This window comes from Perissodus microlepis, chromosome 23 (assembly GCF_051167445.1).
Source record: "Perissodus microlepis isolate ML-2025 ecotype Zambia chromosome 23, ASM5116744v1, whole genome shotgun sequence".
In the NCBI taxonomy this organism is placed as follows: domain Eukaryota; kingdom Metazoa; phylum Chordata; class Actinopteri; order Cichliformes; family Cichlidae; genus Perissodus; species Perissodus microlepis.
This window is the reverse complement of record NC_140482.1, coordinates 11,885,788-11,912,381: the sequence shown is the minus strand read 5'-3', so window position 1 is coordinate 11,912,381 and position 26,594 is coordinate 11,885,788. Positions and strand designations below refer to the sequence as shown.

General features: G+C 40.6%; 3 protein-coding genes and 1 long non-coding RNA gene across 10 annotated transcripts in view; 2 read left to right on the top strand and 2 right to left on the bottom strand.

The window, feature by feature from the left end:
* Positions 1 to 3,568, bottom strand: part of r3hdm1 (R3H domain containing 1) — a 52,388-nt gene extending 48,820 nt beyond the window's left edge. The window contains exon 1 of the mRNA XM_084920513.1: positions 3,468 to 3,568. The gene's annotated coding sequence lies outside the window, so the exon portion shown is untranslated. The remainder of the gene's footprint in view (positions 1 to 3,467) is intronic.
* zranb3 (zinc finger, RAN-binding domain containing 3) overlaps positions 3,220 to 26,594 on the top strand; it is a 127,672-nt gene continuing 104,297 nt past the window's right edge. For 3 of the 7 annotated variants that reach the window (XM_084920510.1, XM_084920509.1, XM_084920504.1), the window contains exons 1-5: positions 3,829 to 3,926; positions 7,868 to 8,066; positions 21,690 to 21,708; positions 21,975 to 22,153; positions 25,695 to 25,926. In XM_084920510.1, coding sequence (XP_084776636.1) covers positions 7,921 to 8,066; positions 21,690 to 21,708; positions 21,975 to 22,153; positions 25,695 to 25,926 — 576 coding nt within the window. In that variant the 5' untranslated portion in view covers positions 3,829 to 3,926; positions 7,868 to 7,920. Of the gene's footprint in view, positions 3,355 to 3,828; positions 3,927 to 4,234; positions 4,295 to 4,321; positions 4,343 to 5,824; positions 5,940 to 7,867; positions 8,067 to 21,689; positions 21,709 to 21,974; positions 22,154 to 25,694; positions 25,927 to 26,594 lie in introns of those variants that run through there. The other 4 variants (XM_084920508.1, XM_084920505.1, XM_084920507.1 and 1 more) reach the window with 4 other exon arrangements.
* Positions 5,033 to 6,523, top strand: LOC146360969 (general transcription factor II-I repeat domain-containing protein 2-like). The gene has a single exon (XM_084921411.1). The coding sequence runs from the start codon at positions 5,033 to 5,035 to the stop codon at positions 6,521 to 6,523; it is 1,491 nt and encodes a 496-aa protein (XP_084777537.1).
* LOC146360968 (uncharacterized) lies at positions 22,025 to 26,509 on the bottom strand. The gene is made up of 3 exons (XR_014799377.1): positions 26,016 to 26,509; positions 25,743 to 25,918; positions 22,025 to 22,113 (listed from the first exon to the last, which is right to left on the bottom strand). It is a non-coding gene; the product is annotated as an uncharacterized LOC146360968 (long non-coding RNA).

Sequence of the window (26,594 nt, the reverse complement as noted above, 5' to 3'; positions counted from 1 at the left end):
TGATTGTCACGTTCTGGGCAGATACTGATTTTTTTTCAGTTCATATATTTTGGTTTTGGATTTATCTTCATATAAAAAATAAAAAAAAAGATGTGTTTGAAAACCTTTGTCATTGCTTTTTAAAAAAAAATTCACCAGCAGAGAATAGATGATGTACGGTGCAAAGACAAAAAGGGAAAACTACTTGGCAGAAAAGCAAAAAAAAAAAAAAAAAAGTGAATTTCTGTGCCAATACCGATGTATTAACATGACAATACAGCCTATAACCAATATTTTTTCTTTTGAATTGTTTGTTGTTGGAATGTATTTCACGCTCTATGTGTGGGGAGACAAAGATTTTTGTGTAAACTAGGTCTAGTAACTGACCTGTTTAAAAAGCTCTTCGTCTCATCACACAAGTTTTTATCACTTTGCCAGTGCAAAACTGATACTGTACAGTGTAACAGGAGAGTTACATAGCAGAGATGAAGTGATGTGAAATTGAGAGCTGATACAATGTTTAGACAAACAATTTGTCCAATTTTTTGTGTGTTTTTAAACCTGCCCAAAATAGAGGTGACACATCAGTAGCTGGTATCAGTCAAAAGGATACTGATATTCAGGCAATATTAGAGATGCAACATTTTAAGCAAAAATGTAACTCCATATTCATCAAAGACGCCTGCCCCCACCAATCACAAACTGCTTTCAAAGGACAGCACATAATTGTGGCAGACTTGTGACTTGCTAGCTTTACCTGAGGGGTATACTATGAAGTAAGTTTATAGTACGCCCAGCCAGGTTTCCTTTGCGTTAGCTGGCTTGACAAAACCGAAAACCCCTGTGAGAGATAACTGTTATCAAACAGTTGTTATCAAATTTCTTTTACTAAACCGGGCTCTTTGCTTTAGGGTCTGTGACATAAAAAGGGGTGATTCACGCCTCACATGACTATTCTTTGGCACAAAATGATCCCTGCGAGTGCCACCTATTCCAGTTAGGGATGTTATATAACAGTGAAATAGTGATAAAAATCTACAAAGAAAATACCAAATTTAACAATTAAATACAATATTGTTGCAAATAAGACAGAAAATTAATGCAGTAGAAAACCATAAATCTTTGGATCTAGAACATAAGAGTTGTGAAGGTAGAATTCAGGCTGCGCATGATTACAAATCGCCCTTAAGAGCTTCCATTTTGAGCCTGCCTTTCATAACTTATGAGGGGTTAACAGGAAAAACAATTAGGGCCTCCTCCATCTGCCTTGTTTATTTTATTAAGTAAAGAAAGTTCTTCTGTCCTCTGTACATGCAAAGAATAGGGGATGCTAATAGCTGCATGGTGAATATAATCTACTTCATGAGACACTTTCATCACTAAGTGACTGACAGGCTGTCAAAGACACGGGAAGTCACAAACAGGTCCTATGCGCAGCCGAAGTCTAGACTGCCATAATGTGATTGTTTTTGTCCTTTCAGTCACTCAGACTTTTAGGAGCAAACACAGTGGGCGGAAAAGTTCCTGCTGTCACTTAGCAACCAACAGCAGGCTGCGACAAACGATCCGATCCAATCCTGCCTCATAATTGTACCATTCGTTATGCCAGGTCTCTGAAGAATTTATTATTGTGCTTTCTTAATCCCATGAAAAGGTCACCAATTGAACAAACAATTTATGGATCGAGGGGATGAATTATTTAATGGCTCAAGCCAAATATTATAGGAATGAGAGTTTTTTTTTCCACCTTCCCCTGGAAGGCGATGAATTATTTAGTCATCAGGGCCACATCTTTGGTGAAAGCTATTACACGGCAACCTCAACCTCAATATCGGATAATGTCATCAGCTCCGAATATGGCCCAAACCTGCGTAATGAATGGTCAACAGAGCAGCGGGCTGCTGTGGCCTGAGCAGCCGGCGGGTGAAACTGTTTTGGCAAACAATTATTAGCATTTATTTTAAGCCTCGGAGGGGAACGCAGGCAGTCATAAGAGAGAATCTGAGCGGTGATCTTAATGTGTGCACTCACCAAGCCGGTAAAAACGTCTTAAATCTATCGCTCTAGCACAGCAAAAACCAACTGAAAGATCTCCAAATCAATTATGGTAATAATTCAGCATAAGGGAATGTTAATGTGATACAATATGGAGCACGTTGCTGCACAGCACAACATCTCCACTCTGGGAAACAGCAGCCGCAGGGACTGAACCAGCATCCACTCTCTGCCCACCAGACTCCACTGGTACTGTAATGAAAATGATACTATCATGACGCTCAGCCTCATTGGTGGCAACTTGGAGGCTTTTATGGCCATTTCTGTCTCTTTAAGTCAATGAAGCGATAACTGTGTGCATCTGAATTATTATGGTTATAGCTTACTTATTAAGCAACTACCAAACTGGGTTATTGGATGTCTGATTGGTTGCCTTTTACAAGTTCAAATCAGGATGTACTGTCCTCTTACAAGAATAATAGAGCTTTACTAAACTGCTTTACTTCAGTGCGTTCATTCATTATCATTAGTCATATTCAGACTTCTGAGTGAATTTGAATCAAGAGTTACACTACCAAATTACATGAATGAACTCTTATTTGAATACAAAAATCAACCTTTTTAGATCCTTTTTGTTAGACTCCAAGGTTATCTCTAGCTAAACCGCTCAACCATATGTGTAATTCACTAATAATAACGGGAGTTGTTTTTCTCTGCTCCCAGCCTATAAACCAAGACACGAGTCAAAGCACAGAGGAAGGTTGGAAGAATCAATTCAAAACAAACGCATTTACTCTGCTAATTGATTACTCTGATTTAATCAGATTCAGCCAAACAATCAGTTTTGCAACATCGACTTTGTCACACCGAGCTCCATTACAAACCTGGTAATTTAATGTTACCTTTGTATCGGCAAACCTACAAACCCCAGACAGAATGAAACGTTTTGCTCTGGTAAAAAATTATTGGGACTAAAATTCGGCCAACGAAATATCCAGCCAAGCAGTTCAACAATTCAATTAAAGCTTAATTTATTCAACTGGTTAACAGCGTCAGTCAACTACCCATTGCGGCAGATTACTAGGACAGACACAGTCGAAGCAGGCCTAAAAGTTATTGAATAATACCCTGTAATTTAACAACGGCTGTTTGGTTTTGTGGACGAACGCCGAATTGAAGTGTGTCTGCTTACAGTTCAGATGTGGTTTCTGGTTACGAGGTGTGTGCTTTAGCCGAGGAGCACGGGAGCAAACGGAGCTACATTTGACGTTGAATCCTGTCGGGGCTAAGCTAACGACTCTTACCTGGCACCGTGACTTGCTAACGCTTGAGAACGGCCAAACACCGGCGACCTGAGCGTTCTCACTCTAGCAAAGAGAGGTGCTTACTGGTAACTAGTCCGTGTTGCATGATTACAACTACCCACTTAACATTATTTGTCGCAAACCAGTAAATGCAGGACAGGATACTGCAAATATCTTACGTTGCCTTACCGCTTCGGTTTACAATCGGTGAACAGGCGCTGTTGTCTCCACCGAGGGTGAAGTAGCTAGTGTTTGTGGCAGAGTGAAGAGGCAGCGTCCAGCAGCAGGCTGACTGCGTCAGCTCCTCACGCTCGACACGCAGGGTGTTGAAAATATGTCACGTTTAGTGGTGGTTGTTGTTGTTGTTTTAATTAACTTGTGCCAGGAATCAGACAAGCAGTTTCTCAGACAGTTTCGTCATTTTCCTTCACACATCCCCAAACAAATATGTGTTTTTCACACCGTCAGTCGAGTTGCGATTTAATTAAATAAGTGCTAGGAAGTTACACGGGATAGTCACCGGTACGTAAGTGTAGCGGATGCCGGGTGATATAAACCGAGTGTACCTTGAATTTGCCGCGAAACCATCTTGGCCTTTTAGTTCAGTCTGCTGTTTTATTGCTTCGCGTCATTGCGCACTATCACTAGGTAGGAGAAACCTTACATATATAAATCAACCGAAAATACCGTTCATGTATTTATTTAATTCTTTTTGTATTGGGTTTTTTTTTGCTAACACTTCTGCCATGTGACCAAATTTCTCTGAGTTCATTACAGGATAGCAATAAATGGGTGCTTGTGCTAGAAGCATGTGGTTATATGTGAACACGGTAAACATAAAAGCTTAATAACAATATCTAGTTACAGAATAGCTAGGAAGCAGCAGAGCAGCGAGAAGTGTAACTAATGTAACTAATTAGGTGGTGCTTTTATTTCTATAGGCAGTATCACAACTTCCTGTGTCCTCTACTAGCTCTAGCTAAGGATGCTACAGACTCGCTGAAGTTTTTAACGGGGTTAGTGCTGTGTGCTAATGCTGCGTTTTGGTGCCGATACGATACCAAGTAAATACTTGGCCAATATTGCTGATACCTATACTAATACCTTTAGCCTATAAAGGCAGCTTATGTAGGGGAGCAGTATGTCATGATTTATGAGCTGAATCATCCTCAATTTGCCAAATTCTGAACACATTTTAATAACCACTACAGCAGGGGTGGCCAACCCGCGGCTCTCGAGCCGCATGCGGCTCTTTGCCTGGTTTCATGCGGCTCTTACGTTCATATCAAAGTTTGTGTTTGTGTTTTGGGGTTTTTTTTATGTTGTTGTTTTAAAATGTGCGCGTTCGCTTCGCTTGAGTTCAATACGGTATTTTCGTCAAATGCGCATGTGTGTGAGATGAAAATACCGCAAAGTTTCCCAGTAGGAGCAAGTTCGCCCTTAAAATGGCAGGAAAAAAATGCACAGCAAAAAGAAAATATGAAGATGAACACAGGACGTTTTTAACAGAGTGGGAGAGTTTATATTTTTTTGTTGAACGCAATGGCAAGCCATTCTGCCTTATATGTCAGACGTCATTAGCGCATTTCAAAGCTTCAAATCTTCAGCGCCACTTCAGCTCACTCCATGCTAACATCGACCAGGAATTTCCAAAAGGGACTGAACTTCGCAAGCACGAGTTGGCCACTTTGAAAAGTCAGGCAGAAAAGCAGATACAGTTTTTCCAAAAATTTACGAAGCGGTCAGAGACCATAATGCTCGCATCCTATCAGCTGGCTTGGAACATTGCACGGGCTAAAAAGCCATACAATGAAGGGGAGTTCGTTAAAAAATGCCTCAGTGACGTTGTTGAAATCTTGTCTCCTGAAAACGACAAATTAAAACGCATGGTATCAGACGTCCAACTGTCCCGCCACACTGTTGAACACAGAATATCGGACATTAACACGGCTATTGAATCACAGTTGCACTCTGACCTTCAAGCATGTGAGTATTTTAGTGTCGCATTGGATGAGAGTTGTGATATACAAGACAAGCCTCAGTTGGCAATATTTGCACGGTCTGTGTCAAACGATTGTGTGATCAAAGAAGAACTCCTGGATATTGTGCCATTAAAAGACAGAACCCGTGGCATAGATGTGAAAGAAACCATGATGCCTGCATTTGAAAAAGCAAATCTGCCCATAACGAAATTAACTGCAATAGCCACGGATGGAGCACCAGCCATGATGGGATCTGTGAACGGGCTTGTGGGGCTGTGCAAAGCTGACCAAACTATTCCTGACTTTTGGAATTTCCACTGCATCATCCACATGGAGCAACTCGTGTCTAAATCATTGAATTTAGATAACGTCATGAAGCCTGTGATGGAAATCGTCAACTATATCCGCACACATGCGCTTAACCACAGGCAATTCAAGAATCTCATCGCTGAGCTGGACCAATGGCTTCCAGGTGACCTGCCGCTGCACTGCACTGTGAGGTGGCTGTCAAAAGGCCAGGTACTCTCTCGCTTCTTTGAGCTTTTGGATGCCGTGAAACTGTTTATGGAAAAGAAGGACAAGGACTATCCCGAGCTCTCGGACCTCAAGTGGATTATGGATCTGGCCTTTTTGGTCGACATGCTGTGTCACTTGGACAGACTGAACCTGACCCTGCAGGGTAAGTTAAAAATGCTGCCTGACCTGGTGCAAAATGTGTTTGCGTTTGTCAACAAACTGAAGCTGTTCAAGACACATATTCAAAAGGGAGATTTAACGCATTTTCCCACTCTGCTAAAAGCCAGCGGGCAAGTCGCCAGCGCTGCCCTGAGTAAGCAAAGAGCCAGATATGCAACACTGATTGAAAACTTGCATGAAAGCTTCGTGACCCGGTTCCATGATCTACAATTGAAAAGGCCACAGATTACTTTCATCGTCGACCCATTTAATGCAGAGACCGGCTGTTTGAAAGTCCCGCTAGTCACAGATGAAGCTGCAGCTGAGTTGGAGATGATCGATCTTTGTGAAGAGGACCAATTGAAACCTGCTTTAAGGGAAGGGACCATTGAGTTCTGGAAAAGTGTGCCAATGGAAAAATACCCCAATGTCAAACGGGCTGCGCTTAAGATACTGTCAATGTTTGGGTCAACATACGTCTGCGAGTCTGTGTTTTCTACCCTAAAACATGTGAAATCAAAGCATCGATCTGTTCTGACTGACACTCATGTGAAAGAATTGCTTCAACGGAATACAAGCCAGATTTAAAGAGGATTGTTCAAGGCAAGGAATGCCAGAAGTCCCACTAAACAACATGCATTGTAAAAGTACATGCTATTGTAGATTATTATATTTTTGTTTGTGGACTTGGTTGAACTGAGAGTTTGTGTGTGTGAGACAGTGCACACAATGTTCATTGTTGAAAATGACTGGCCTGTGGTTTTAGTACTGTAGGAGTCCATTTCTGTCATTATCATGTTGGTGTGTGACATTTACAATAAATCTGGCTGAGCAGAGATGTGTGTATTTTTTTTTGTGTGTGTGTGTGTGTGAGAGAGAGAGGGAGGAAAGGATGGGTGATGTTCATGTGTGCCCATGCGTATGATGTGGCTCTTTGCGGTAACACAGTAAAAAAAAAAAAGTGGCTCTTGGTCTCTGACTGGTTGGCCACCCCTGCACTACAGGATTCTGATTGATTCTGTTGTTTACATGTGCTATAGGCTGTAAAAATACATGTAACACACAAAAAGGTTAACACATTTTTCATTTATTTATTTATAATTTATTATAATTATTATGATTTATTTAACACAATTCAGTGGGCTACATACTGGACTTGGGAACAAAGTACCGATCCGATCGCGCTATTGATCCAATACTGATACCCGCATTGGCATTGAAGCTATCAGTACTTGGATGGATCTGCCCACTGATACATGGAGTGTTTGGCTGCTACTTTGGCAGGCCTCAGCCCCTAACTTGTCTTTTTGTTTGATATGTCTTCCAGGCCTGTTTCCAGAGTATTCTTTCTTTCTTTTTTTAATATTTGCACAAAAGAATCTGAATATTTGGCCCAAAATACCCTCATGGTATGAAATGAAAAGTTTTTTCACTTTTCATTTGCATATTCAGTTGCACAGTGGTCATTCCTTTCATGTGATACCAACCAGCTACATACCAATAGACATGAATGATAGACTTTCCTTCTGCTCTTAAGCGCAAGTAGTGCCAACTTTCTGTGCTTAGTAGTTCTTCTTAGCCACAGTCATAGTTTTGTTGGGTCGCTGGTGTGCCTGTCTCGGTGGCTGTGATTACATGTGGCAGCAGACACTTCCAGGACTGACCCGAATGATGAGGCAACACAGAGGAGGTGTTGTTGTGTTGTGACTGGAGGTGGCTGAGATAGGCAACTTTTACTATCACCGTGCTTCATCATCCAGCATTTAATAATGATATTCTTGTCAATGCTACCAACACTGCAGGGGAAAGTTACTCACCATTACTACAAAATCAGCAGTCAGAGTGCTAAACTAAATCTGTTGTGCAATAGATGCCAATCCATGTACATTTTGGTTTAACAATTATTTTTGTTTTGTTTTTTTTGTCCTCCAGATTCAAATTGGAGCCGACTGAGCAAGTACTGAGAAACTGATGAGGACTTGCTAATGGAAATGGATGATAATGGCCTACAGGCCTCTTGCTGTGATACAAGATGGTCGGAGCAACTGTCAGGCCTTCCTCACAAGCTCCTGCAGCGCCTGATGCCTTTCCAAAGGGAGGGAGTGGAGTTTGCTTTATCGAGGAACGGACGGTGAGTGGTGACACCCCCGGCAACAGTCCAGTCATTTTAAAATGAAATTTACATCTTGCAAATCAATAATAGCTACTAAAGATAGTCGTCAATGAATGTAGACCTACAGAGAACAGAGGAGTACCGCTCTGTTTTTGACATTACACTCCACCTCTGCAAGTATTGATTTGATTTCTGTGAAGATGTTTTCAAGTCAGATGTGTTGTGTAAGCATATAGGAGGAGACTAGCTGCACCTTAAAGGGGACAGTGGTCGACAGTAGTAGATCAAACATGCTAGTTCTCTTGGATTTTAATGCACTGAATCTACACCGATTAGCTGATTATAATCATAAACTGTACACTATGTCTAGTGCCTGGTCAGTTCATGTGATATTCTTTCAGCTTTCTTCATTATGTAACAATTTCAAAATTCATAAAATTTTCTTTTTAGAAAAGACTCACTGTTACAAAGGACAGCACAGTTACTCCTCCTCAGTGCACAAAAATAAACTGTAATGTTTTTATTTAGTGCCCAGCCTGCTGGCCAGGTCGATTTATTGTGTCTAGGTGGAATGCTGCAACATAGATAAGCATCAATTTCATTAGTTATCCAGAATATTTGACATGTAGATGTGCTTTTTTTCATCCCTTGGCTACAGGTCTGTCTTTGGACGCCTCCACAGCCAGACCTATTTTATCAATCAACTCTGTTGAGCACCAGCAGAGGAAGTGTAAAGCGTATATGCATGAGTTCTATGACTCACACGGCTATTTTCAACTGCATGTTGCGAAAGAAAATGAAAAATGTTGCTTGTGGGATATTTTTATATGCTTCAAACTGAACAAAGAAAAACGTGTACTGAGGTGTCGGTAGAGCAGGTCATCTATCTTTCTATCTCATTGGAAGGTTCATGGTTCGAACTCTGGCTGCTACAGTCTGCATGTCACAGTATCGTTGGGCAAGACACTGAACCCCTAGTTGCTCCTCGGTGTTGGAATAAAAGCACTTAGGAATGTGTGAATGTGAGTGAATGGGTGTTACCAAACCAGTCCATTACCAAGTAGTTCCAATCCAAGCCTGGTTTCATCAAACTTAGATGAAAGGGTTGGCCACCTGGAAATTAGGATCTACTCCCATTTGGTCCATTTTTACCTAAACTGAGATGTCAAAATGTTATTCCTGTTTTGTTTTTGTTTGGTTTTTTTTACTTTTCGCTGCTTGTCATACTTTAAACTTCTGGGCTTTAAGCTGCACCCACACTTGAAATGATTCAGAGTGAGCTGCCGACCTGAGGCTACGGGATGTAAATATCATTCTGCAGCTAAGGGCAAAATAACTGCTGATAATGCGAAGGGAGCAATTTCCTGGCAAGCAAGTGAAACAGCTACCAATGAGGAATCCTATTGAATGATATATGACCTGGTATTAAGTACTTTAGAGTGTTTACTTTGGCAAATAAAGACAGCCATGGTCAGTCTTGAGATTACTGGTAATTTACATGATTCTAGGTTGGCTTTCGAAGCATCACACGTTATTGAACTTGAACATTTTTACCTTCTTAACAGTGGATTTCCATGAACTTTGGGATTTATTTTGAATGCAAACCAAGTAAATAAATGCAAAAAATAAAGTTGATGCAGTGGAAGGCACAGGGCCGTCCGGTCGAGCACTAAGCCAGGACTTGGGGGCGTTTTTGACAGTGAAGGTGTCTCTTAAGAAACCTGCACATGAAGGTCCCAACATGGTAGCCCATAGATGCTAGCCCATAGATGCTATGCAGAGCTTTACTGACCACGTGTTGTAGCTATGGGGCAATGTGAAAAATACATGGAATAAACTGTGATGCGGGGTACTTGTGTTTGTATTGGTTTTGTTGTTGGATCCTAAAGCTTGTCCCCTTGACCACCTAGAAGACAGAAGTCATACAAAGACTTTCCTTACATTAGTCTTAAAACATGTAGTCATGGCCAGGGCAATGGCGTGCAAGGCTGACTTTTACTTTCTCTAGATAAACCACGCTGACCGCTGTTGGTGGCCCAGTCTGAACTACACAGTGATTGAATCTGTGCTTTTGGTGTGGGGCAAAAGAGCACCTCAGTAAAGGAGAGAAGTGGGGTGGATTTACAACAACGCACAAAACAAGAAAACACATCATTGCTAAAGAAATAAAGAATAATAATTGTTTTTAATCTCAATTTCATTTTGTTTTATTCATTACTCGAATCCAAACTGGTGATGGAAAATAAAATTTGATTTATTGCTCAGACCTCAGCAGTGGGATTATAAGAACAACAATAACAACAATGTACAGCGTGTGCAGTTATACCTGTGCACTTCCCCAAGGCCGAGGCAGCAGTTAAGAAATGGTGTGTTTTACTGCTTATGAGTTCAACTTATCATTTGTAAAAAGGCACAAACAGAAGTTTTATTTGGCCTCTTTTAAGAGACCTTGTAGAGTTTCTGGGCATGTGTAGGGCTGCGGAGTAATCTTTTTAAGAGTGTGAAATCGGTGGGTTTTTGTCAATATGTGATGTGCATGCACACACAGGAAGAAAATGTGGCGCTCCTGTGATGGTATGGCTTATGTATATGCAAGATCTGGCTTTAAGGATAGTCAGTGGTCTTGGCGTTAAACGTGAATAAGCTTCCCCTGAATATCCATAAGTCCTGTAAGGTAATGCTAATCGAGTGCATAAAGTTGATTATCTTTTGCACAACATTCAGTCTGTGATGCTGTGCTGGAAGATAAGCTCCTAGCACTTCAAAGGTTCTGTTTGTCACTGGTGCTTTGATTTTTCACTTCCTGATGATGATGATGGCGATGATGATGATGGGGATGTTCATTTGAGCATACAGAGAAGCTCTGCAGTATAACACATCTTCCACTATAGCATCAGTGTGTGATTTAGTCAAATAGGATGGTATCTTTGCACTGATAATTTCCCTAATGGAGTTTTAAAGTAGACGGTTCAGCTCCACTTTAGTGCAGTGAGAACGGAGATTTCTTACCACGCTACAAAATGTAAAAAGTATGTCAGGAAGAATATATTATAAATCCAGATGTTCAGAAGACTGTAAGACTGTAGCTATGAAAATGGGTATCCACAAAAAGCTTCTGAGTTGCCCCCAACTGTTTGTATGCATGGAGCATTAACTGTAGGAACCGACCGGGACTTGCCCGTTTCCTCCTCCCTGACCAGTCGATATACATGTGGGTTCTCGGGAAGGTCACCGCAGGAGGAGCCAATCTGAGGGGCTCTGCTTTGATGCAGCGCAGCCATATTGATTCAGGAACACTGGGAGGCAGTGCTTTGTTACACGTTGGGTCAGGAGTCAATTGGCTCTCACTGCACCATGCGGACAGCTACCTCAGTCAATTGGCATCAGTGTGGCGGGAAGAGCAGCGCAGGCACCGTTTCTCTCTGGAGACTAGCACAAATGGTATTAGCAGAAGAGACTACAGGTAGCGGGAGGTTGTGATTTTTTTGTCATTAAGATCATTTTAATTACTTAACACATATAACAGGCATGTCAGGTTTGGTGTGGTGGTAATAAATATTAAACAAAAAATATGAATATAAAATTGGCAAATCTGCTTTTGAGTCTTTGAGTAATCTTTTTAAACAATAAAATTGGAACTCCATTTAGATTCTGTTTGTGTCTACACTTTTTTCACATGACTGTAATGCATGCCAAGAAAGGAGACATTAACACTTTTTAAAATTAAATATTAAGATATACTGAAAAAAACTCTGTATTTGATTGGCGTAATTATTTGTATCATATTTCCACACTAAACTCAGATGAGAAAATATCAACTGTTGTATATAGAAAATCCTAACTTGAAACAGATTGGAGCTGATGTAGGATGAACTCTCCATATCTGGTAAATATTAGGACAGAGCTGCAGGTATTTGCCAAAGTCTAATACCATCAGTTGATTATTAAAAGCTTGGCTTCCAGCAATAGTTTGGTTTTTGGGTTTTTTTTTAACAGGGTTTTTTAACAGATGTATTCCAAGCCAGTCAGCACACCCCACCGTTTTGGATTTTTTTGAGGAATGAAAGTAATAGCCACAGATTTAACAGACGCAGCTGTTGAGCTTTATTCACATAAAGTTAACATGATTTTTTTCTGTTGTTATGTGTATTTAAAGTTAAAAGCAGAAATAATCAACCAGAAAATCTGTCTGAGCCTTGATGTTCAGTTACTTTAGGTAGTAAGCTACGCTACGTGGACAAAACTGTTCGAACACACTACATTTGTATAAAATCATGCATCCAGCCACACAGTCTGCCTTTACATACAGTTGTGAAAGCATGCATTACATGTGTAATGTACCAGTACCTTTGTCTATTTAGTGTAGTTAGCTGGTTCCTACTGTGTTTTTTAGTTGTTAGTTTTTTTTGGCTAGCTAATGAAGCTAAGCTAAAGCTTATAAAGCTGATCTAAAACTGTCTTTGTTTGACTGCTTATGCAAATTTGAATGCAAATTTTAATGGGCTTGGTCCATCTTGTTACGGTTCTCAGTTACGGACATGCTATATTTGCAACAGTAGACATCAAAAGAGGCTAAGAGGTTAAAATCTTACCTTGAGAACATAGACAGAGACCACGAGCTAAAATGCAATTGTTATTGGCAGAAACCTTGATCATTCTCTCCGTATTTGAGCCACCCTGCTGTTCTTCATTTCTTCATTCAGTTTCCTTGGAAAGAGACTGAAATGAATACTAATATTCAACTGAATATCACAGTGAAAAAGGCAGAAATAATATTTCTACCTACTAACATGAATAGACCAGAATGCAATAATGCAGCAGCTGACTTGCTAGATCTTTAGGAAGGGGTATAACAGTTCTGGTAAATGTAGGAAATCACTACCTGAAATGCAACTAGACAAGGCAGGCTGACAGACGAAGAATAAATGGCAACCCTTCATTATAAAATACCTCCTGAAATGCACTGAACATCATAGATTGATGTTGGATGTCTAACAGCGTAGGAGGATACGTGGGCGGATTTTTCCTTTAAATCTCATAGTCATTGTCTCTTTTCACATCCAGAGCATCAAGAGTACTGAAGCAAAACATCAAATGTTGTTGCAATTCAAATACTTATGGAGTCGGCTGTATCGGCCTGTGTAGGAGGGTGAGTGAATTTTATGGAGCTAGATGGGGGATAATGTGGGAAAGTTGCGGTACCGTATGACAATAAAAACCCATGAGATGTGGTTGATTGTATTGTTTAGAAAGTTGGGCTGAAGTTTGCCATTTAAGTGCTGACATTTGTATAGACTCGGCTATTTTAAAGAAGCTACACGTAAAATACTGCTCTGAGTGGGCCTAGCCAGGTAGTGAAAAAAAACAACAGCATTAATTTGAGTTAAAGTGCGTCCATTAAGACCTCCTGGTCGCTTTCATTAAGGTGATGAAAGGTGTTGACCGTAGCTTGAAACCAGCCATGTGCTGCAGTCTAACCTGCTCTAATTTGTCCTAAATATTATTGTAAGGAACTGCCTCTGCTTTTATTGAATAAGAAATGCTGTGCTGATGCCAGAGGAGGTCAATGCTGTATTCTTTCTCCCTGTAATGGCCCACGTATAGAGTTTTGTTCTCTGAATAAATGTAGGTGCATGAGTTTAAACCATATTTACAGAACCGTAATAACTATTCCTAATATAAACACTGTACACAGAGCGCTTTCATAAAATCATTTGGGCTAATGAGGCTTGGTGCTCGATGGATATCATTCATAGAGAGCATTTCTCTGAAACCTTAAACCCCACAACTAAATCAGCAACAGTCAGTGTATTTTATCTTATTTGAATCTACTTATTAAGAGTTTATTTTTTAGAAACTTGACTTAATAACTACACCATTTTTCATCAAACACCTACCTAAACACAACCTCCCATTCAGGCCCTTTCACAGGCTCTTTGATACTTTCATTTGGACATTTTGTTTGGCACATAGAAATAGATTTATACAGTAAGTCTGTGCCACTGGTACACTGTAACTGCAAAACCTTTCTGCATCATCCTAGAAATGAAACTTCAGTTAGCTCTGACATCGATGTCGTCAGGTGCCATTGTTTCCTCAGCACACCAGCATAAGAATAAATGCTGGTAATGGTGTCGGCCACTTATGTAGGCTGCGTAGTATTCAAATATCTAATCAGCCAGTCACATGGTAACATGTTGACATGGTAGAGAATTTGTTGAAGTTCAAACCCAGCATCAGAATAGGGAAGAAAGGTAATTTAAATGTCTTTGAATGTAGAATGGCAGTTTTTCAGATGATGACAAAATGTTTTACTAGGATTTTCCCATACAACCATCTTTAGGGTTTCTGCAGAATGGTCTGAAAGAGAGGAAAAACCCAGTGAGCACCAATTCCCCAGGTGAAAAACACTTGTTGATGTCAGTGTAACCCAGCCACAGGGGATACAAGCCAGTGTACTCCTAGTGTTGGTCCCAAGCCCAGATAAATGGGGAGAGTTGTGTCAGGAAGGGCATTCGGGGTTAAGGCTTTGCCAAATCAAACATACAGGTGATAAAGAATCAGATCTGTATGTTGGAACAGTCTGGGCCCAGGTTAAAAATAACTGCCTCCACTGCTACTATTGGCTGAAGAGGGGGAAGGTGTGTTAGGAGGCAGCAAGAGAGCAGTCGGATAACTCAGGTTGAGTGGTTTGGGGATAAAGTCAGAGATGGTTTGGACATGTGCAGTGAATCCATCCTTTGTTGTAGTACTGGTTCAGGTGGAAGTACCTGGTACTTTTAAGGTACCTAGGATTCCATCTGAGGTGATCTGAAAATGTGACGTCAACAGACTGCATGCCATAATTGGGTAGTCAGTGCCGTCACTCAATGAGTCACGGGAGCATCTGCTTTGCGAAAATCGGCACTGCCACTTTTGAAACCTGCCAACAAGGGAAATGGCTACACAAAAAACAACACCATAGTCCCCAAGTCTGAGAGAAAGTCATACACTGAGCAGCAGGTATACCGTCGTTTCGACATCCTCCTTTGTTGTAGCGTAATGGAAAACGACCGCTATTGGTGTATCCATGATGGCTGCTTCCAGGTGCCACGTCACAAAGCTCAGATCATTTCGAACTGCTTTGTCGAACATGATGATAAGTTCATTGTACTCAAATGGCCTCCACAATTACCAAATCTCAATTCAGCAATGGATTTGAAGGAAAAGGAGACTTGCATTAAATATGTGCAGCTGACAAATCTGCAGCAGCTGTGTGATCATGTCACCATGGGCCAGGATCTCTGAGGAATGCTTCCAGTAACTTAAATATATACTGCAAAGAATTAAGGCGGCTCTGGAGGCAAAGGAAAGTCCAGACCGCTACTGCTACTAGCAAGGGCAGCAAATGACAACAAATTTCTTCCTGTTCAAAGGGAGTTTTTCATTCCCACTGTCACCAAATGCTTGCTCATAGTGGGTTGTCTGATAGAGGAGGTTTTCTCTGTATTATTGTAGGGTCTTTAATTTACAGTATAAAGCACCTTGAGGTAGCTGCTGATGTGATTTAGTGTTACATAAATGAAACTGAATAAAAAAAGTTTCAAAGTTTAAAGTAGCGCTGCAGCAGTTCCTTTGTCATTCAGACAGGCATGGTGACGCAGCAAAGCAAACATCATTTAAACATCACAACCTTTTGTCTCCTGAATGCCTTCACAGTTCATCATACTTACTTTTGTTTTCTAGTATGGATCAAGCTTTGCATTTGCCATAATATGACGCAGCAATTTATTAATTAGACTGTTTTTTGACACGTCTTAGCAGTAATCTAAAGGGAGTGACTGGGTCCTGTATCTCCCTTATAAATAAAAAACTAGTTTTCATATTTGCTTCCTAAGGTGCTCTAAATTCCATTTCTTCCTAATAAGGCATGAAATTTGCTATAATTTTTTTTATCAATATAATAGGATAGATTTTGTTTTGTGAAAGCAGCAGGGGATGCATTTCATTAAACAGCATGAAAAATTTCACCCACCATTAGTAACCTGTCGCTTTAATAGGTAACTTTCTATTGTTTGGACCGTATCCATCCAGGATGTAAAGAGGTTTTTATAGAAACAAAGTGCGGAGGTGGCACATCATAAATAAATGTTCCAGCCTGCTGGGTTCAATTTGTGTATTTGAGAAAATACTTTTATTTTTTTTGAGAAACACTTAACACATTGAAACATAAACAATACGTTCACTTAATCATTTGATAACATTTTAAGAATAAATGCGTTGTTATGGCCAAACTTACAGTGCATTCATATACTTTATGTAATGTAATAGACTCAGGAGAAGAAAAAGATTATGATTAAACATAACAAAAAAAAAAAAAGAAGTTCATAATGTAAGAGCACAGATACGCCTACACCCACAGACCATAAAAGGAACATATTATATTTAATGTGTGGCAAGAGACTGGCAGTTGCAAAGTGCAAAGTTATAAAATCGAGTACATCTTAATAAAAGTTAATGAAATTAAGTTGCACAGATTCACCTGTGTCCATGTTCACCAAGTTTGAATTTGTCCATAGTTTAACTTTCAAACCCAAATGCAGCATCTGTCTTCACATGACCCGATATCAGTTTGTGAACATCATTCAGCTGTGATATTTTGTCCTGAAATGAAGAGAATGTAAATGTGTGGCAAAAGCTAGCATTGGCCATAGCACATATGTAAACATTAAAGAGTCAGCAGATGAAAGTTGGCTAACTTTAGCTAGCAGTTATGAAATCAAGTCTTTTATATATAGCGTGCGTTTAAAAGCAACAGCTGCTCTAACCAAAGGGATTTACAGTGAGATTAGACACACGTGATTTAAAACACTATAAATAAGGAGAAAGGTGTTTATTGATATGAGCACAATATACAGAGTCAGGAACGGCTCCATGACGATCATTAGGAGACAGAGGAGAAGAACAGAGGTTTAAAAAACATCAAGAGAGTGAAAAGTCTAATTGCGGATCCCAAACTGTTCAACAATTTAGGGCTGAGGAATGAAAATGCTCCATCCAGTTTGGTCCTGGCGACAGCTCGTGTCGTTTTTTAAAAGTACAAACAAAACTGCCAGTACAGCACAGCCATGGGCTCGCTTCTTGGTAGCAGCAAGAAAGTTTGGCTGCTGCGTTTTTGAACAACTTCAGGCTAAAAATGGCCGACTGACTATACTTTTGATGACGGTAATTGTGCAAGTTATCTGAAATGGAAAATGCCAGTACTGATAACTGAGCTGATTTGTTTATGGCATTTTAAACCTGAAACATGGATTTCTTTCATCACTCAATAAAAGAGGACCGAGGCCATTTGATTGCGGTGGTGGGGGTGACTGCACGGCCAAAGGTCAGACCCTCACTTTGAGTCTGGTTTAGCAGAAGGAGGCTTTTTCTGCCGTGTAGGATTCTTACATCCTCAATAGTAAGAATGTAGCAGCAAAACCTCTGGACGTCCTAAAATGAGCAACCTTTCAATTTCAACAAGAAAATCATGTTATTTCTTCTCAAATGCTGCACAGCATTCTTTCAGTCCTTGCTGTTTTTATATGATGAACAGAAACTATTATCTGTAATCAGAGCTCCTGAAGAACGGCATCGTTAGAGGTCATTGCTGTTTTAAATGTGATTATTTTTCTGTCTGCTGCTTCTTCCTTTCTTTCTGGAAGTGGCTGAAAACAGAATATAAAAACCATAGTTCAGCAGAGGTGTAGTGATATTAAAAATCTACAATAAAAACAGCAAAACATTATGATTACTTTGGGAAACACTAGCTTTGTTTTTTTGTAATTAGATTTTTCTCCCTTGTGGGGAAAGAAGAGAACTAAAAAGGCTTTCTGACAGTTTTGGGTGAGCACAAAAAAGCCGGGAGCAAAAGCTGAACATTTCTTTGTTTAACTAAGGTTTATAATATCCTTTTTCAAGGCATAGATGCTATCAAAACATGTGAGAACCTGCCTCAACATTTCCTGCTTTGTTTTGATTCACACTATAGAGCAAGACTGCACTATGAGCCCGTAACTGTGTGCGCAATCAGAGTGAGCCCATTCTGGAGCACCCTTTAAGTCAGCCTTTTATCCAGCGTCTAACCTCGTGAGCAGTTTTCTCCACTGACCAGAGAGCAGCACAGGTCCAGTCCTCAGAAGAGAGCCTTAACGGGGCTTTGGAAGATTGGGGTTACACGCCGAGCCCGCACCGTGCCTCACTGCGCAGAGGTCAAAGTCATCAAATCATCACTGCCAGCTTGGGAGGCGCCGGAGCCCGTTTCCTGACACTTTGGGGCTTGTGGGTTTCAGAGATAACATTAGAAAGGTGCTGTGACGGAGAGCGTGCCGTCGTCAGGCAACAGCACTGCAGCATGCTCGCAGTCTCAAACCGTCAAGACGACACTCAGGTTATTTAAAGGAGGATGATTAATGTGTTGAGAAATGGCAAGCACCTGCCCCAGCTGCACTCCCTCTCCTGTGTGTGTGTGTGTGTGTGTGTGTGTGTGTGTGTGTGTGTGTGTGTGGGCGGGCGGCTGGATGCGCAAGCACATATACTGTATCCATATATGTGTGTGCTTCCTTTTGTTCGTGTGTGTGTGTCTGGTGTGTATTTTTGCATGTCTATTGTGTGCATTTTTCACAGACGCTTGGTGTGACACTGTGTGTGTGTGTGTGTGTGTGTGTGTGTGTGTGTGTGTTCATTGCGCTGACTGGGCCGGTGTGCTGGCAATTAGAAAAACCACCAGTGGCAAGGTGCACATTAATCATGTTCCTCAGCTGAAAGAGAGAAATGGGGCGGAGATGGGGAGAGGAAGAGAGGGAGGAGGAGAAAGAATAATGAGAGACGGTGTCTGAGGCATTCAGAGCCGCTCCGTCGCACTGTTTGCTCTGACATGATGTTGGAAGCATTTATGAATAAGCAAGGTCACGACAATGGGCCCAAACCCACTGGGCAGGGAGAACCAGAGGTTGATCTAGTTGCACTTTTTCCACAGCGACAACTTGAGCCAAGGACTGTGTCGCGCTCTCATTGTACCTTACAATGTGTGGCATGAATGGAAGACTAGATAGTAAGCAGGGCTGCACAGTTATGATCAACATGATTATCACAATTATTTGTCACTATTATTCTTTACACTGTGATGGCTTGAGTGCATCTCCTAACAGTGAAATCTAAAGTCTTTCTTACTGACTATTTTCCCAAAGCCTTCATTACTCGCTGTGTTTTAGCGGAGACGCGTTCTGGTGATTGCGTTGGTGATTTCGGCGCGTGTTTGTGAGCTGGATGGGTGCGCTGACGTGCACTGGCTCGCTTTTATGGCTGTGTGAGTCGTTGGACAATTAATGTTGGCAGTCATCGCTTTTCTTGGCCTTCACGCACGAATCATCAGTTTGTGGTGTGTTTTCAGTCAGTTGAGTAAGTCTGCAGAACTCATTGCATGCGACTCCTTCTCGGTTAACATCGCTTGTCCTAAATGCAAAATACTTTCAGAAAAAGTTGTCACAATACCTGAATTTAAACTAGGAAATACTCAGTACTCTATACCATTTTCAGCAGCATTTTTTCTTTGACACAAATTTGAAACTTGACAAACGAATAAATGCTGTCGACAGAGTTGTCAAAGGCTATACAATCTTTTAGTACATCTAGACTGGACTACTGTAACACACTGTGAGTTAGTCATCTCTAGCTTACTTATAATTCAAAGAGCCTTAGTAAGATAATTGACTGGGACAAAAAAGAGAGCCCACATTTCTCCAGCATTGACAGCCTTGCATCGGCTTCCCGTGCATTACAGGATGGAGCATAAAGCAGCGCTGTTTGTGTTTAAAGCCTTAAATGGTCTTGTGTTACACTCCCTGGAGATCGTTGAAGTCTGCTTCCCCATCACTCTTAACCACCAGGTGGTCAAAGCTTATTTCAAAAGAGAGTCGTGCCTTTGCTGGTGTTGCACCAAGACTCTGGGATGACCTCCCAAGTGACCTCAGACAAACCTCAGCTGCGACTTTCTTTACGACCTACCTTTTTTTTTGCTGATCTCTGCAATAGGTTGTTTCTTTGATATTTATGTATGTAATGTGAATGTGTGTCATTTGAATTTTAGGATTTTACAAATGTCCTAAATAAATAAAATTGACTTACTAACTCTTCAACATATTATTTTTTCCATTTAGTCATCAGAATTGATGTGACAGTAAATATCAACTAATCCCAGCTAACCACATCAGGGGTAATAATGACCGATTACAGGTATTTGGCAGATATATCTGTTAATCCATAACATAGTTCGGTTGCTAAACAATGTCATATGAGAGAGCCACGTTAGGTGAGCGTTCATAGGTTCAGTCATGGCTCATCTCCCCCTCCATAAAAAGCTTGGATTTCAGATGTAAACAACATTAGGACCCTAATGATAAGCAACCAGTAAATCAGCTATTTTTGATTGATAATTAAATGATTAATTCATTGCCATAGCAGCTGCCCATTTTCCGTAGACTGACTAATGGGATTAATTGATTTTTTTTTTTCGGCTCTTGTTAGTCATAATGCTGCATTCTCCCCGAGAATGTACCGAGCCAAAAGCTCTTCCATGATGGTAGTGTAACACTCATGTTTGGAAAAGAAGTATAATTTTTTTTTAAATGGATTTAAATGTTAATGGTTACATTTTAAAGCTTTCCTCTTACATTGCACTTATTTTCACGCACAGTGTGTGAGTGCTACACTGTAAAGTAGATGGCAAAAATATAGGAATGAATCACGTATGTTGTATTTGTGCTACAGTAATAATGTGCCCGTATTTGTCGGGGACTTTGCCATATATTGTTGGGGGCGGGTGTATACCAACATTTTTACCAAAAAATACTGATCTGATGGCTTCTATTATTTATATACTTACAGTATAGAGCTCGCTTCTTCTCCTTTGGGGTATGCTCCATGACTCATTTTCCTGTTCAAGTCAACTCTTCAACTAATCAGAATTCTACTTACGCGTATCGTCATATCCGTTGGCTTTTTGAAGGACTGTTGGTTGAATTCCCACAGTCCCTGTCCCCGCATAGCCAAAGAGTTAGACAAACAGGCACCAACGCGGGACCATAAATCCCAAATAACACTACTCAATAGAAATAAAAATGCTCAAGTTCTCCCCAATGAATTGACCTGAATTTAATTTGTTGCTGCCTACGAGACAGAGAGTGGAACACCGGCTTCTACAGCAGTCAGCGAGGGTTTTTTTTTGTTGTTTTTAGGAACTGAATGAACCCAAATACATAAACATTGTGGTCTGCAAAGGTACTTAGATGCAGTATCTCAAACTCAACAGAAACAACAACATAAATATTGAATAGCAAGAAGTCCTGCAGACGTACATTAGTAGTTTTAGTTTTGTTGTATGTCCAGAACCCCTTGCTGTTGGTTTATGTTAACTTTTACTTTGTGTACATGACCCACAAAAGTCTGAGACGTTGGGGTGTGACTGCAGGTTATTAAGGCTTCTGTAATGTTTCTCTCTGGTTGGAGGGCCTGATGTCTTTATATGTAAACTATAACGTCTGTCATATATAGAAGCCATTACCTTCTCATCAGCTCTACAAAGTGTGAAACCTGTCTGATAAAGTTTTTCCTTTTGTTTTACAGATGTATGATTGCCGATGAGGTAAGCACACACAACGCTGGCTCAGGAAATCTATTTTCCAAAAAAAAAGAACCTGAGAGTTTGCTGCATGCCTTCCAAATTAATTTGTCAGCCCTCTGCTGCACTCCCACGTGCTTAATCGGTTTTGACACTAGAATCATTCTGAGACCTTATTACTCTTGGGCCTCACATCAGCTCAGCCGTCATATGCAATTTGCCACAGAGTCAGTGCGCAATTGACTTGTTTTTCTCCCCATTCGCCATGTGTTGTTGTTTGGTGGGCCCAGATGGGTCTCGGGAAGACCGTGCAGGCCATCGCAGTGGCGTACACCTTCAGGCAGGAGTGGCCCCTCCTGGTGGTGGTGCCCTCGTCCCTCAAGTACCCCTGGATCGAAGAGCTGGAGAGGTGGATCCCCGAGCTGCAGCCTGGAGACATCAATTTGGTGGAGAACAAGAGCCACACCATGTAGGTCATCGCACCACATTACCCCGTTTGACCTTCATCCCTAAAAATCACCTCCATACTCATGTCAGCCTCTTAGTGTCTGGTTTTACTGGGACTAAATTTTGGTTTTGACTCTTCTGACGTTCTTAAAGCTGGTTTGACTGTTTTATTAAACTAAAGCTCTAAACACAATAGCTGCTTGTTTACATTTAACAGCAAAACTAGAAATCAAATTGAGTTTCTGTCTATTTTTGGTCTCCACCACATCCTGAAGGCTGATCTCTCTCTCTTAATTCTTAAATGCTCCCAACTGTTCACAAATAGCGCTCAACAGGTGGAGCAGGTCCTTATTAAAATGTATTTTTAAGATCAAGTTGAATGATCTCCTAAATATAGAATAAGCAATTTGTTCTACTCCAAATCAAAGGCTAATATTGTCACAATGACAAAGACCACAGTAGCTTAACGGCTTATTATTAAAGCAGCGGTTTGTAACATCAAACTGCACATTACTGCTGCTGTGGTTGTGAAATTCTGGATAGATGGTGAATTATTAATTTTTTGTTTGTTTTGTGGTGTGACTTAGCGTGTACATTATTCGATGCTGTCTCGTTTACAGAGCGTTGCAGAAGGGAAGCTCGATACTGGCTTAAAAATCACATGAAGGTACTTAAAGGTACTGTTTTTGAACCCTGTAACGCCAAGTGTATCATATTTGATACATGAGAGTTTGTGAGTTCTTGACTTCAACACCATCAGTGTGAGTTTTGTTTTTTTTTTTAAAACTAAATTGCACAATACATTTTTAAGCAAACATCACGCTTGACTGGTTAAATATATTGACTCAATACACCATGCTGTGGCACAAAGTGGTACTGCATGAAGGTACGGCCTGACTTTAGTTCAGCTTCAGCTGATAATCCTTTGATAGAACATACACAGGAATTTTGGGCAGCTGTTTCCTTCCTTTTTTAACACATGTAGGTAACTCTAAAAGAAAGACTTGTAGTTTGATTTTATAGAATATCATTTATTATCAATTCTCTGGTTTCAAACCCCCCAAAAAAAGAATGTCTGGTGCTAAAACATTTAATGGTAAACTAACCATGTTTCCACCGATAACTTTGGTTTTCCTGTGTAGAAGCTCACTCAGGGTCTCTTCAGTACTCATAATATCCATGCAAAGTATTGTGCGAGTGGACGGCGGCAGCCATTACTTGAATTTAAAGCGTCGTTGCCCTTACAATAAGCTGCACAGCAGCATCTAACATCTCTTGTTACGACTTCTTCTCTCCGGCCCTCTGCTAATCATTTACTCTAAAAACACGTAATAAAAGCGCGAACGTTCACGGTCACACTGTGTGAAGCGGAGGCAGCGTGATAGACAGCAAAGCTGGGCACGATAAATTAATCTCAAAGTGTCCCCTGGTGTCAAGAGCCAGCAGGGGCCGATGTTTGACAGCGCTGACAGACAAATCATGTCAAGGCGACGTCTGCGATATTGAACAAGAGCTGAATTTATTTTATTTATTTATTTTTTGCCACGCAGGAAGGAAAAATGCTGTTGCTGGAACGTGCTTCATTTTGTTTGCACTGATTCAGGTTTCTGTATCGTGGATTAATGTTGCATATAAGCTTAGAAAACATCTACTTTTTCATCTTCTCAACTTTCCCCTAGTTTTTTTTTCTTTTTAATTTTTGAATGACATAAACTTTCTATATTTGTGACTTGGATTAGATGGGGGGAGGGGGGGCACTCCCAGCATCACAGATGAGGTGCAAAGAGGTTGTGAAAGCCTTCTGGGGAAAACGTGTCCTTGAACTGGATGTGTTAATGACTGAACGAGGAGGCAAGAAAAAATTATGCAGCACCTCCTCTCGGTATTTTGACTCACTTGTGCCTTTGTAGAACATGAATGGCACCTTAGGTTTATTTCAGCTTGGAAATGTGTGTCTGTGAGCGCCTGCGTGTGTGGCGAAGTCAAAGAATTAAAGCTTGACAGATGCTGGAAATGTTTTTGATTTCTCAGAGATCATTATTGAGTTTCATGCAGCTGAATGTCGCCTGTGTGTTTGTTTGTTTATCTGTGCCTGTGTACCCGTGTCAGAGCTGCACATACCATAGCTGAAAAATATAAAAATTGCTATGAAGCCGTAAAAAAGGAGATGGATGAAAGGTGTGTGTGTGTGTGTGTGTGTGTGTGTGTGTGTGTGTGTGTGTGTGTGTGCGCCTTGACACGTATTTAAGTCCATAGGCTCTTTTAAACAGCTTGGTTTGCTTTACCTTAAGGGCTCAGTTGCCAAGTCAATAACACCCGAACATTTAAACAGGTGTCGAGTGTGTATACAATCCTGACTGTAAGCTGTAAACTGCACGTTTACTACTTTTAAAGGTGGCTTCTTCAAAAGCTACAGTGATATACTCATCGCTAACAAACTCCATGAAAATCACCCATAAATTGGCACTAGATAAATAAATTAATACTCTAAGTACTGTTGGTGTACCCAAGGTCAAAAACATCATATTTTATTTGTACCATACAGCTAAAAACAACGAGTGACATGTGTGTTTTTTTACACACATTATATTGTGGCTAAACAGTTGTAAAACTCCCCAAATAATAAATGATTTCCTTTTGTTAAAACCTGTAGTACAGACATGTTTTAGGAGTTTAACAAGCCTTAAAAAACTACGTGTCTGTTATTTTTCATTGTAGAATTACTTTCACATATAGATGCAGTAGGTTTGAGAGGAAGGCTCAGAAATCATATCTAATCCATCCAGAAATACTCTTGACAGATGCTACAACACCTTTGATTTAAACCTGTCGTGCTAATAATTGGACACAATCTTATATATAATACTTAAGTAAAATATTTGGATACTAATCCTCAAATGTTTGACGCTCCAATATCAATGCTAAATGTATCTTTGGCTTTTACTTTGTAGCTCTTTTATTTGAAGCTACTTGAGGAAATCTTTAACTAAATACAATTTAGATCATGTGGCCCAAGCTTAACGTCTAAAGCTTTCATTAGCTTTTAGAGGCTACAATGTACAGTCAATTGTTAGTTAGCCTTTAGCCCCCCACCCGTCCACATATACAAAAAGTCAGTTACTAAGATTTTGGAGCATTTTTTAAATAAACTTTTTTATAAAAATATTTTTTAAAAAGGATAAATTCTGGGCTATTTTTGAGCAATGAGATGGTATAACAGACTGTTGGTTTTGGTCTTTTTATGAGGCTTATATTCAATAAAACAGTTATACAGCAATCATTGAAAAAGCACAAACAGCAAGCACAGAGTTACTAGTTTCACTGTAACCATAGAAACCTGATAATATTCTTGTTTCTTTTGTCACAATCATAGGTAGTTTACAGATACACATTGTAATAAACACATTATTCATTTTCACTGGTTTTACCCGTTTACTTTGGCTATTGTTAGCTATCTCTTTCTCCAATTATTGTATTGGTTTCACACTACTGGTTTAACAAAAACCATTAAAAGAAGTGACTCTTTTTATTGGTCTTTTATGTGTATGCTGTTATCCTTTCAGTGGCATTGGTAGCAGTAAAGTGACGGTCCTGGGCTATGGCCTACTCACCACAGATGCACGCCCCCTGGTGGAGGCACTGAGCGGGCAACGGTTTGCCGTGGTGGTGGTGGACGAGTCGCATTATCTCAAATCCAGGAACGCAGCGCGGACGAAGATTCTCGTTCCTCTCATTCAGAGCGCCAAGCGCGCCATCCTGCTCACCGGTACCCCTGCTCTGGGTCGACCTGAGGAGGTAATAAAACTTGATTAAATGGTAATTTAATGACGCCTCAGGGGGAAGGGATACAAATTTAACTGGAGTAAGCTGTTTTGTTTTCTCACCAAATGACACGGCAGATTCAAAGTTCCTTCAAACCCCGCTTTGAATTTTTAATGAAAAATTAAACACAGAGCTGAAGAGGAGGGAGCAGTGTGGCTAAATAGAGAAGGCTGCATTCAGTAGATTTGGAACAGATGGATTTTTATAAAGGAATCCTGAGCCCACACTTGTGAGGAGAGATTAGCAGGCCAGCTCGGGGCTCAGCTCTGGCTGCTCACAAAGGTGCTCCACTGTGCAGCGCAGGTAGATCGCCATGGTAACTTGCTCCAGAGCAGGCTACGCTCGGATCCGACATTCAAAAAGCCAATTAACTCTCTCCGGCGTCACTTATCCTCCAGGATCCCGTGGTCTTATTTCAATAACCTTTGTTGCAAAAACTTCATTTACAAAGCCCGATATGAAGAGACACTGCACCGCAATAAATGAGACAAGTAATAAAAAGAAACGCACAGGAGGAGGGGGGGGACTATTGAATTTCAAGACAATAAGAAGGGCTGTTCACAGGACAACAGTGTTTGGAGAGCGGCTGAGCCAATCCCCTCTCCATAATGATTTATTATATCATTTTTATATATGTTATA

What these genes read in the sequence shown, in the direction of transcription:
- LOC146360969 (XM_084921411.1), top strand. Translation starts at nt 5,033, where the DNA reads ATGCTCGCATCCTATCAGCTGGCTTGGAACATTGCACGGGCTAAAAAG.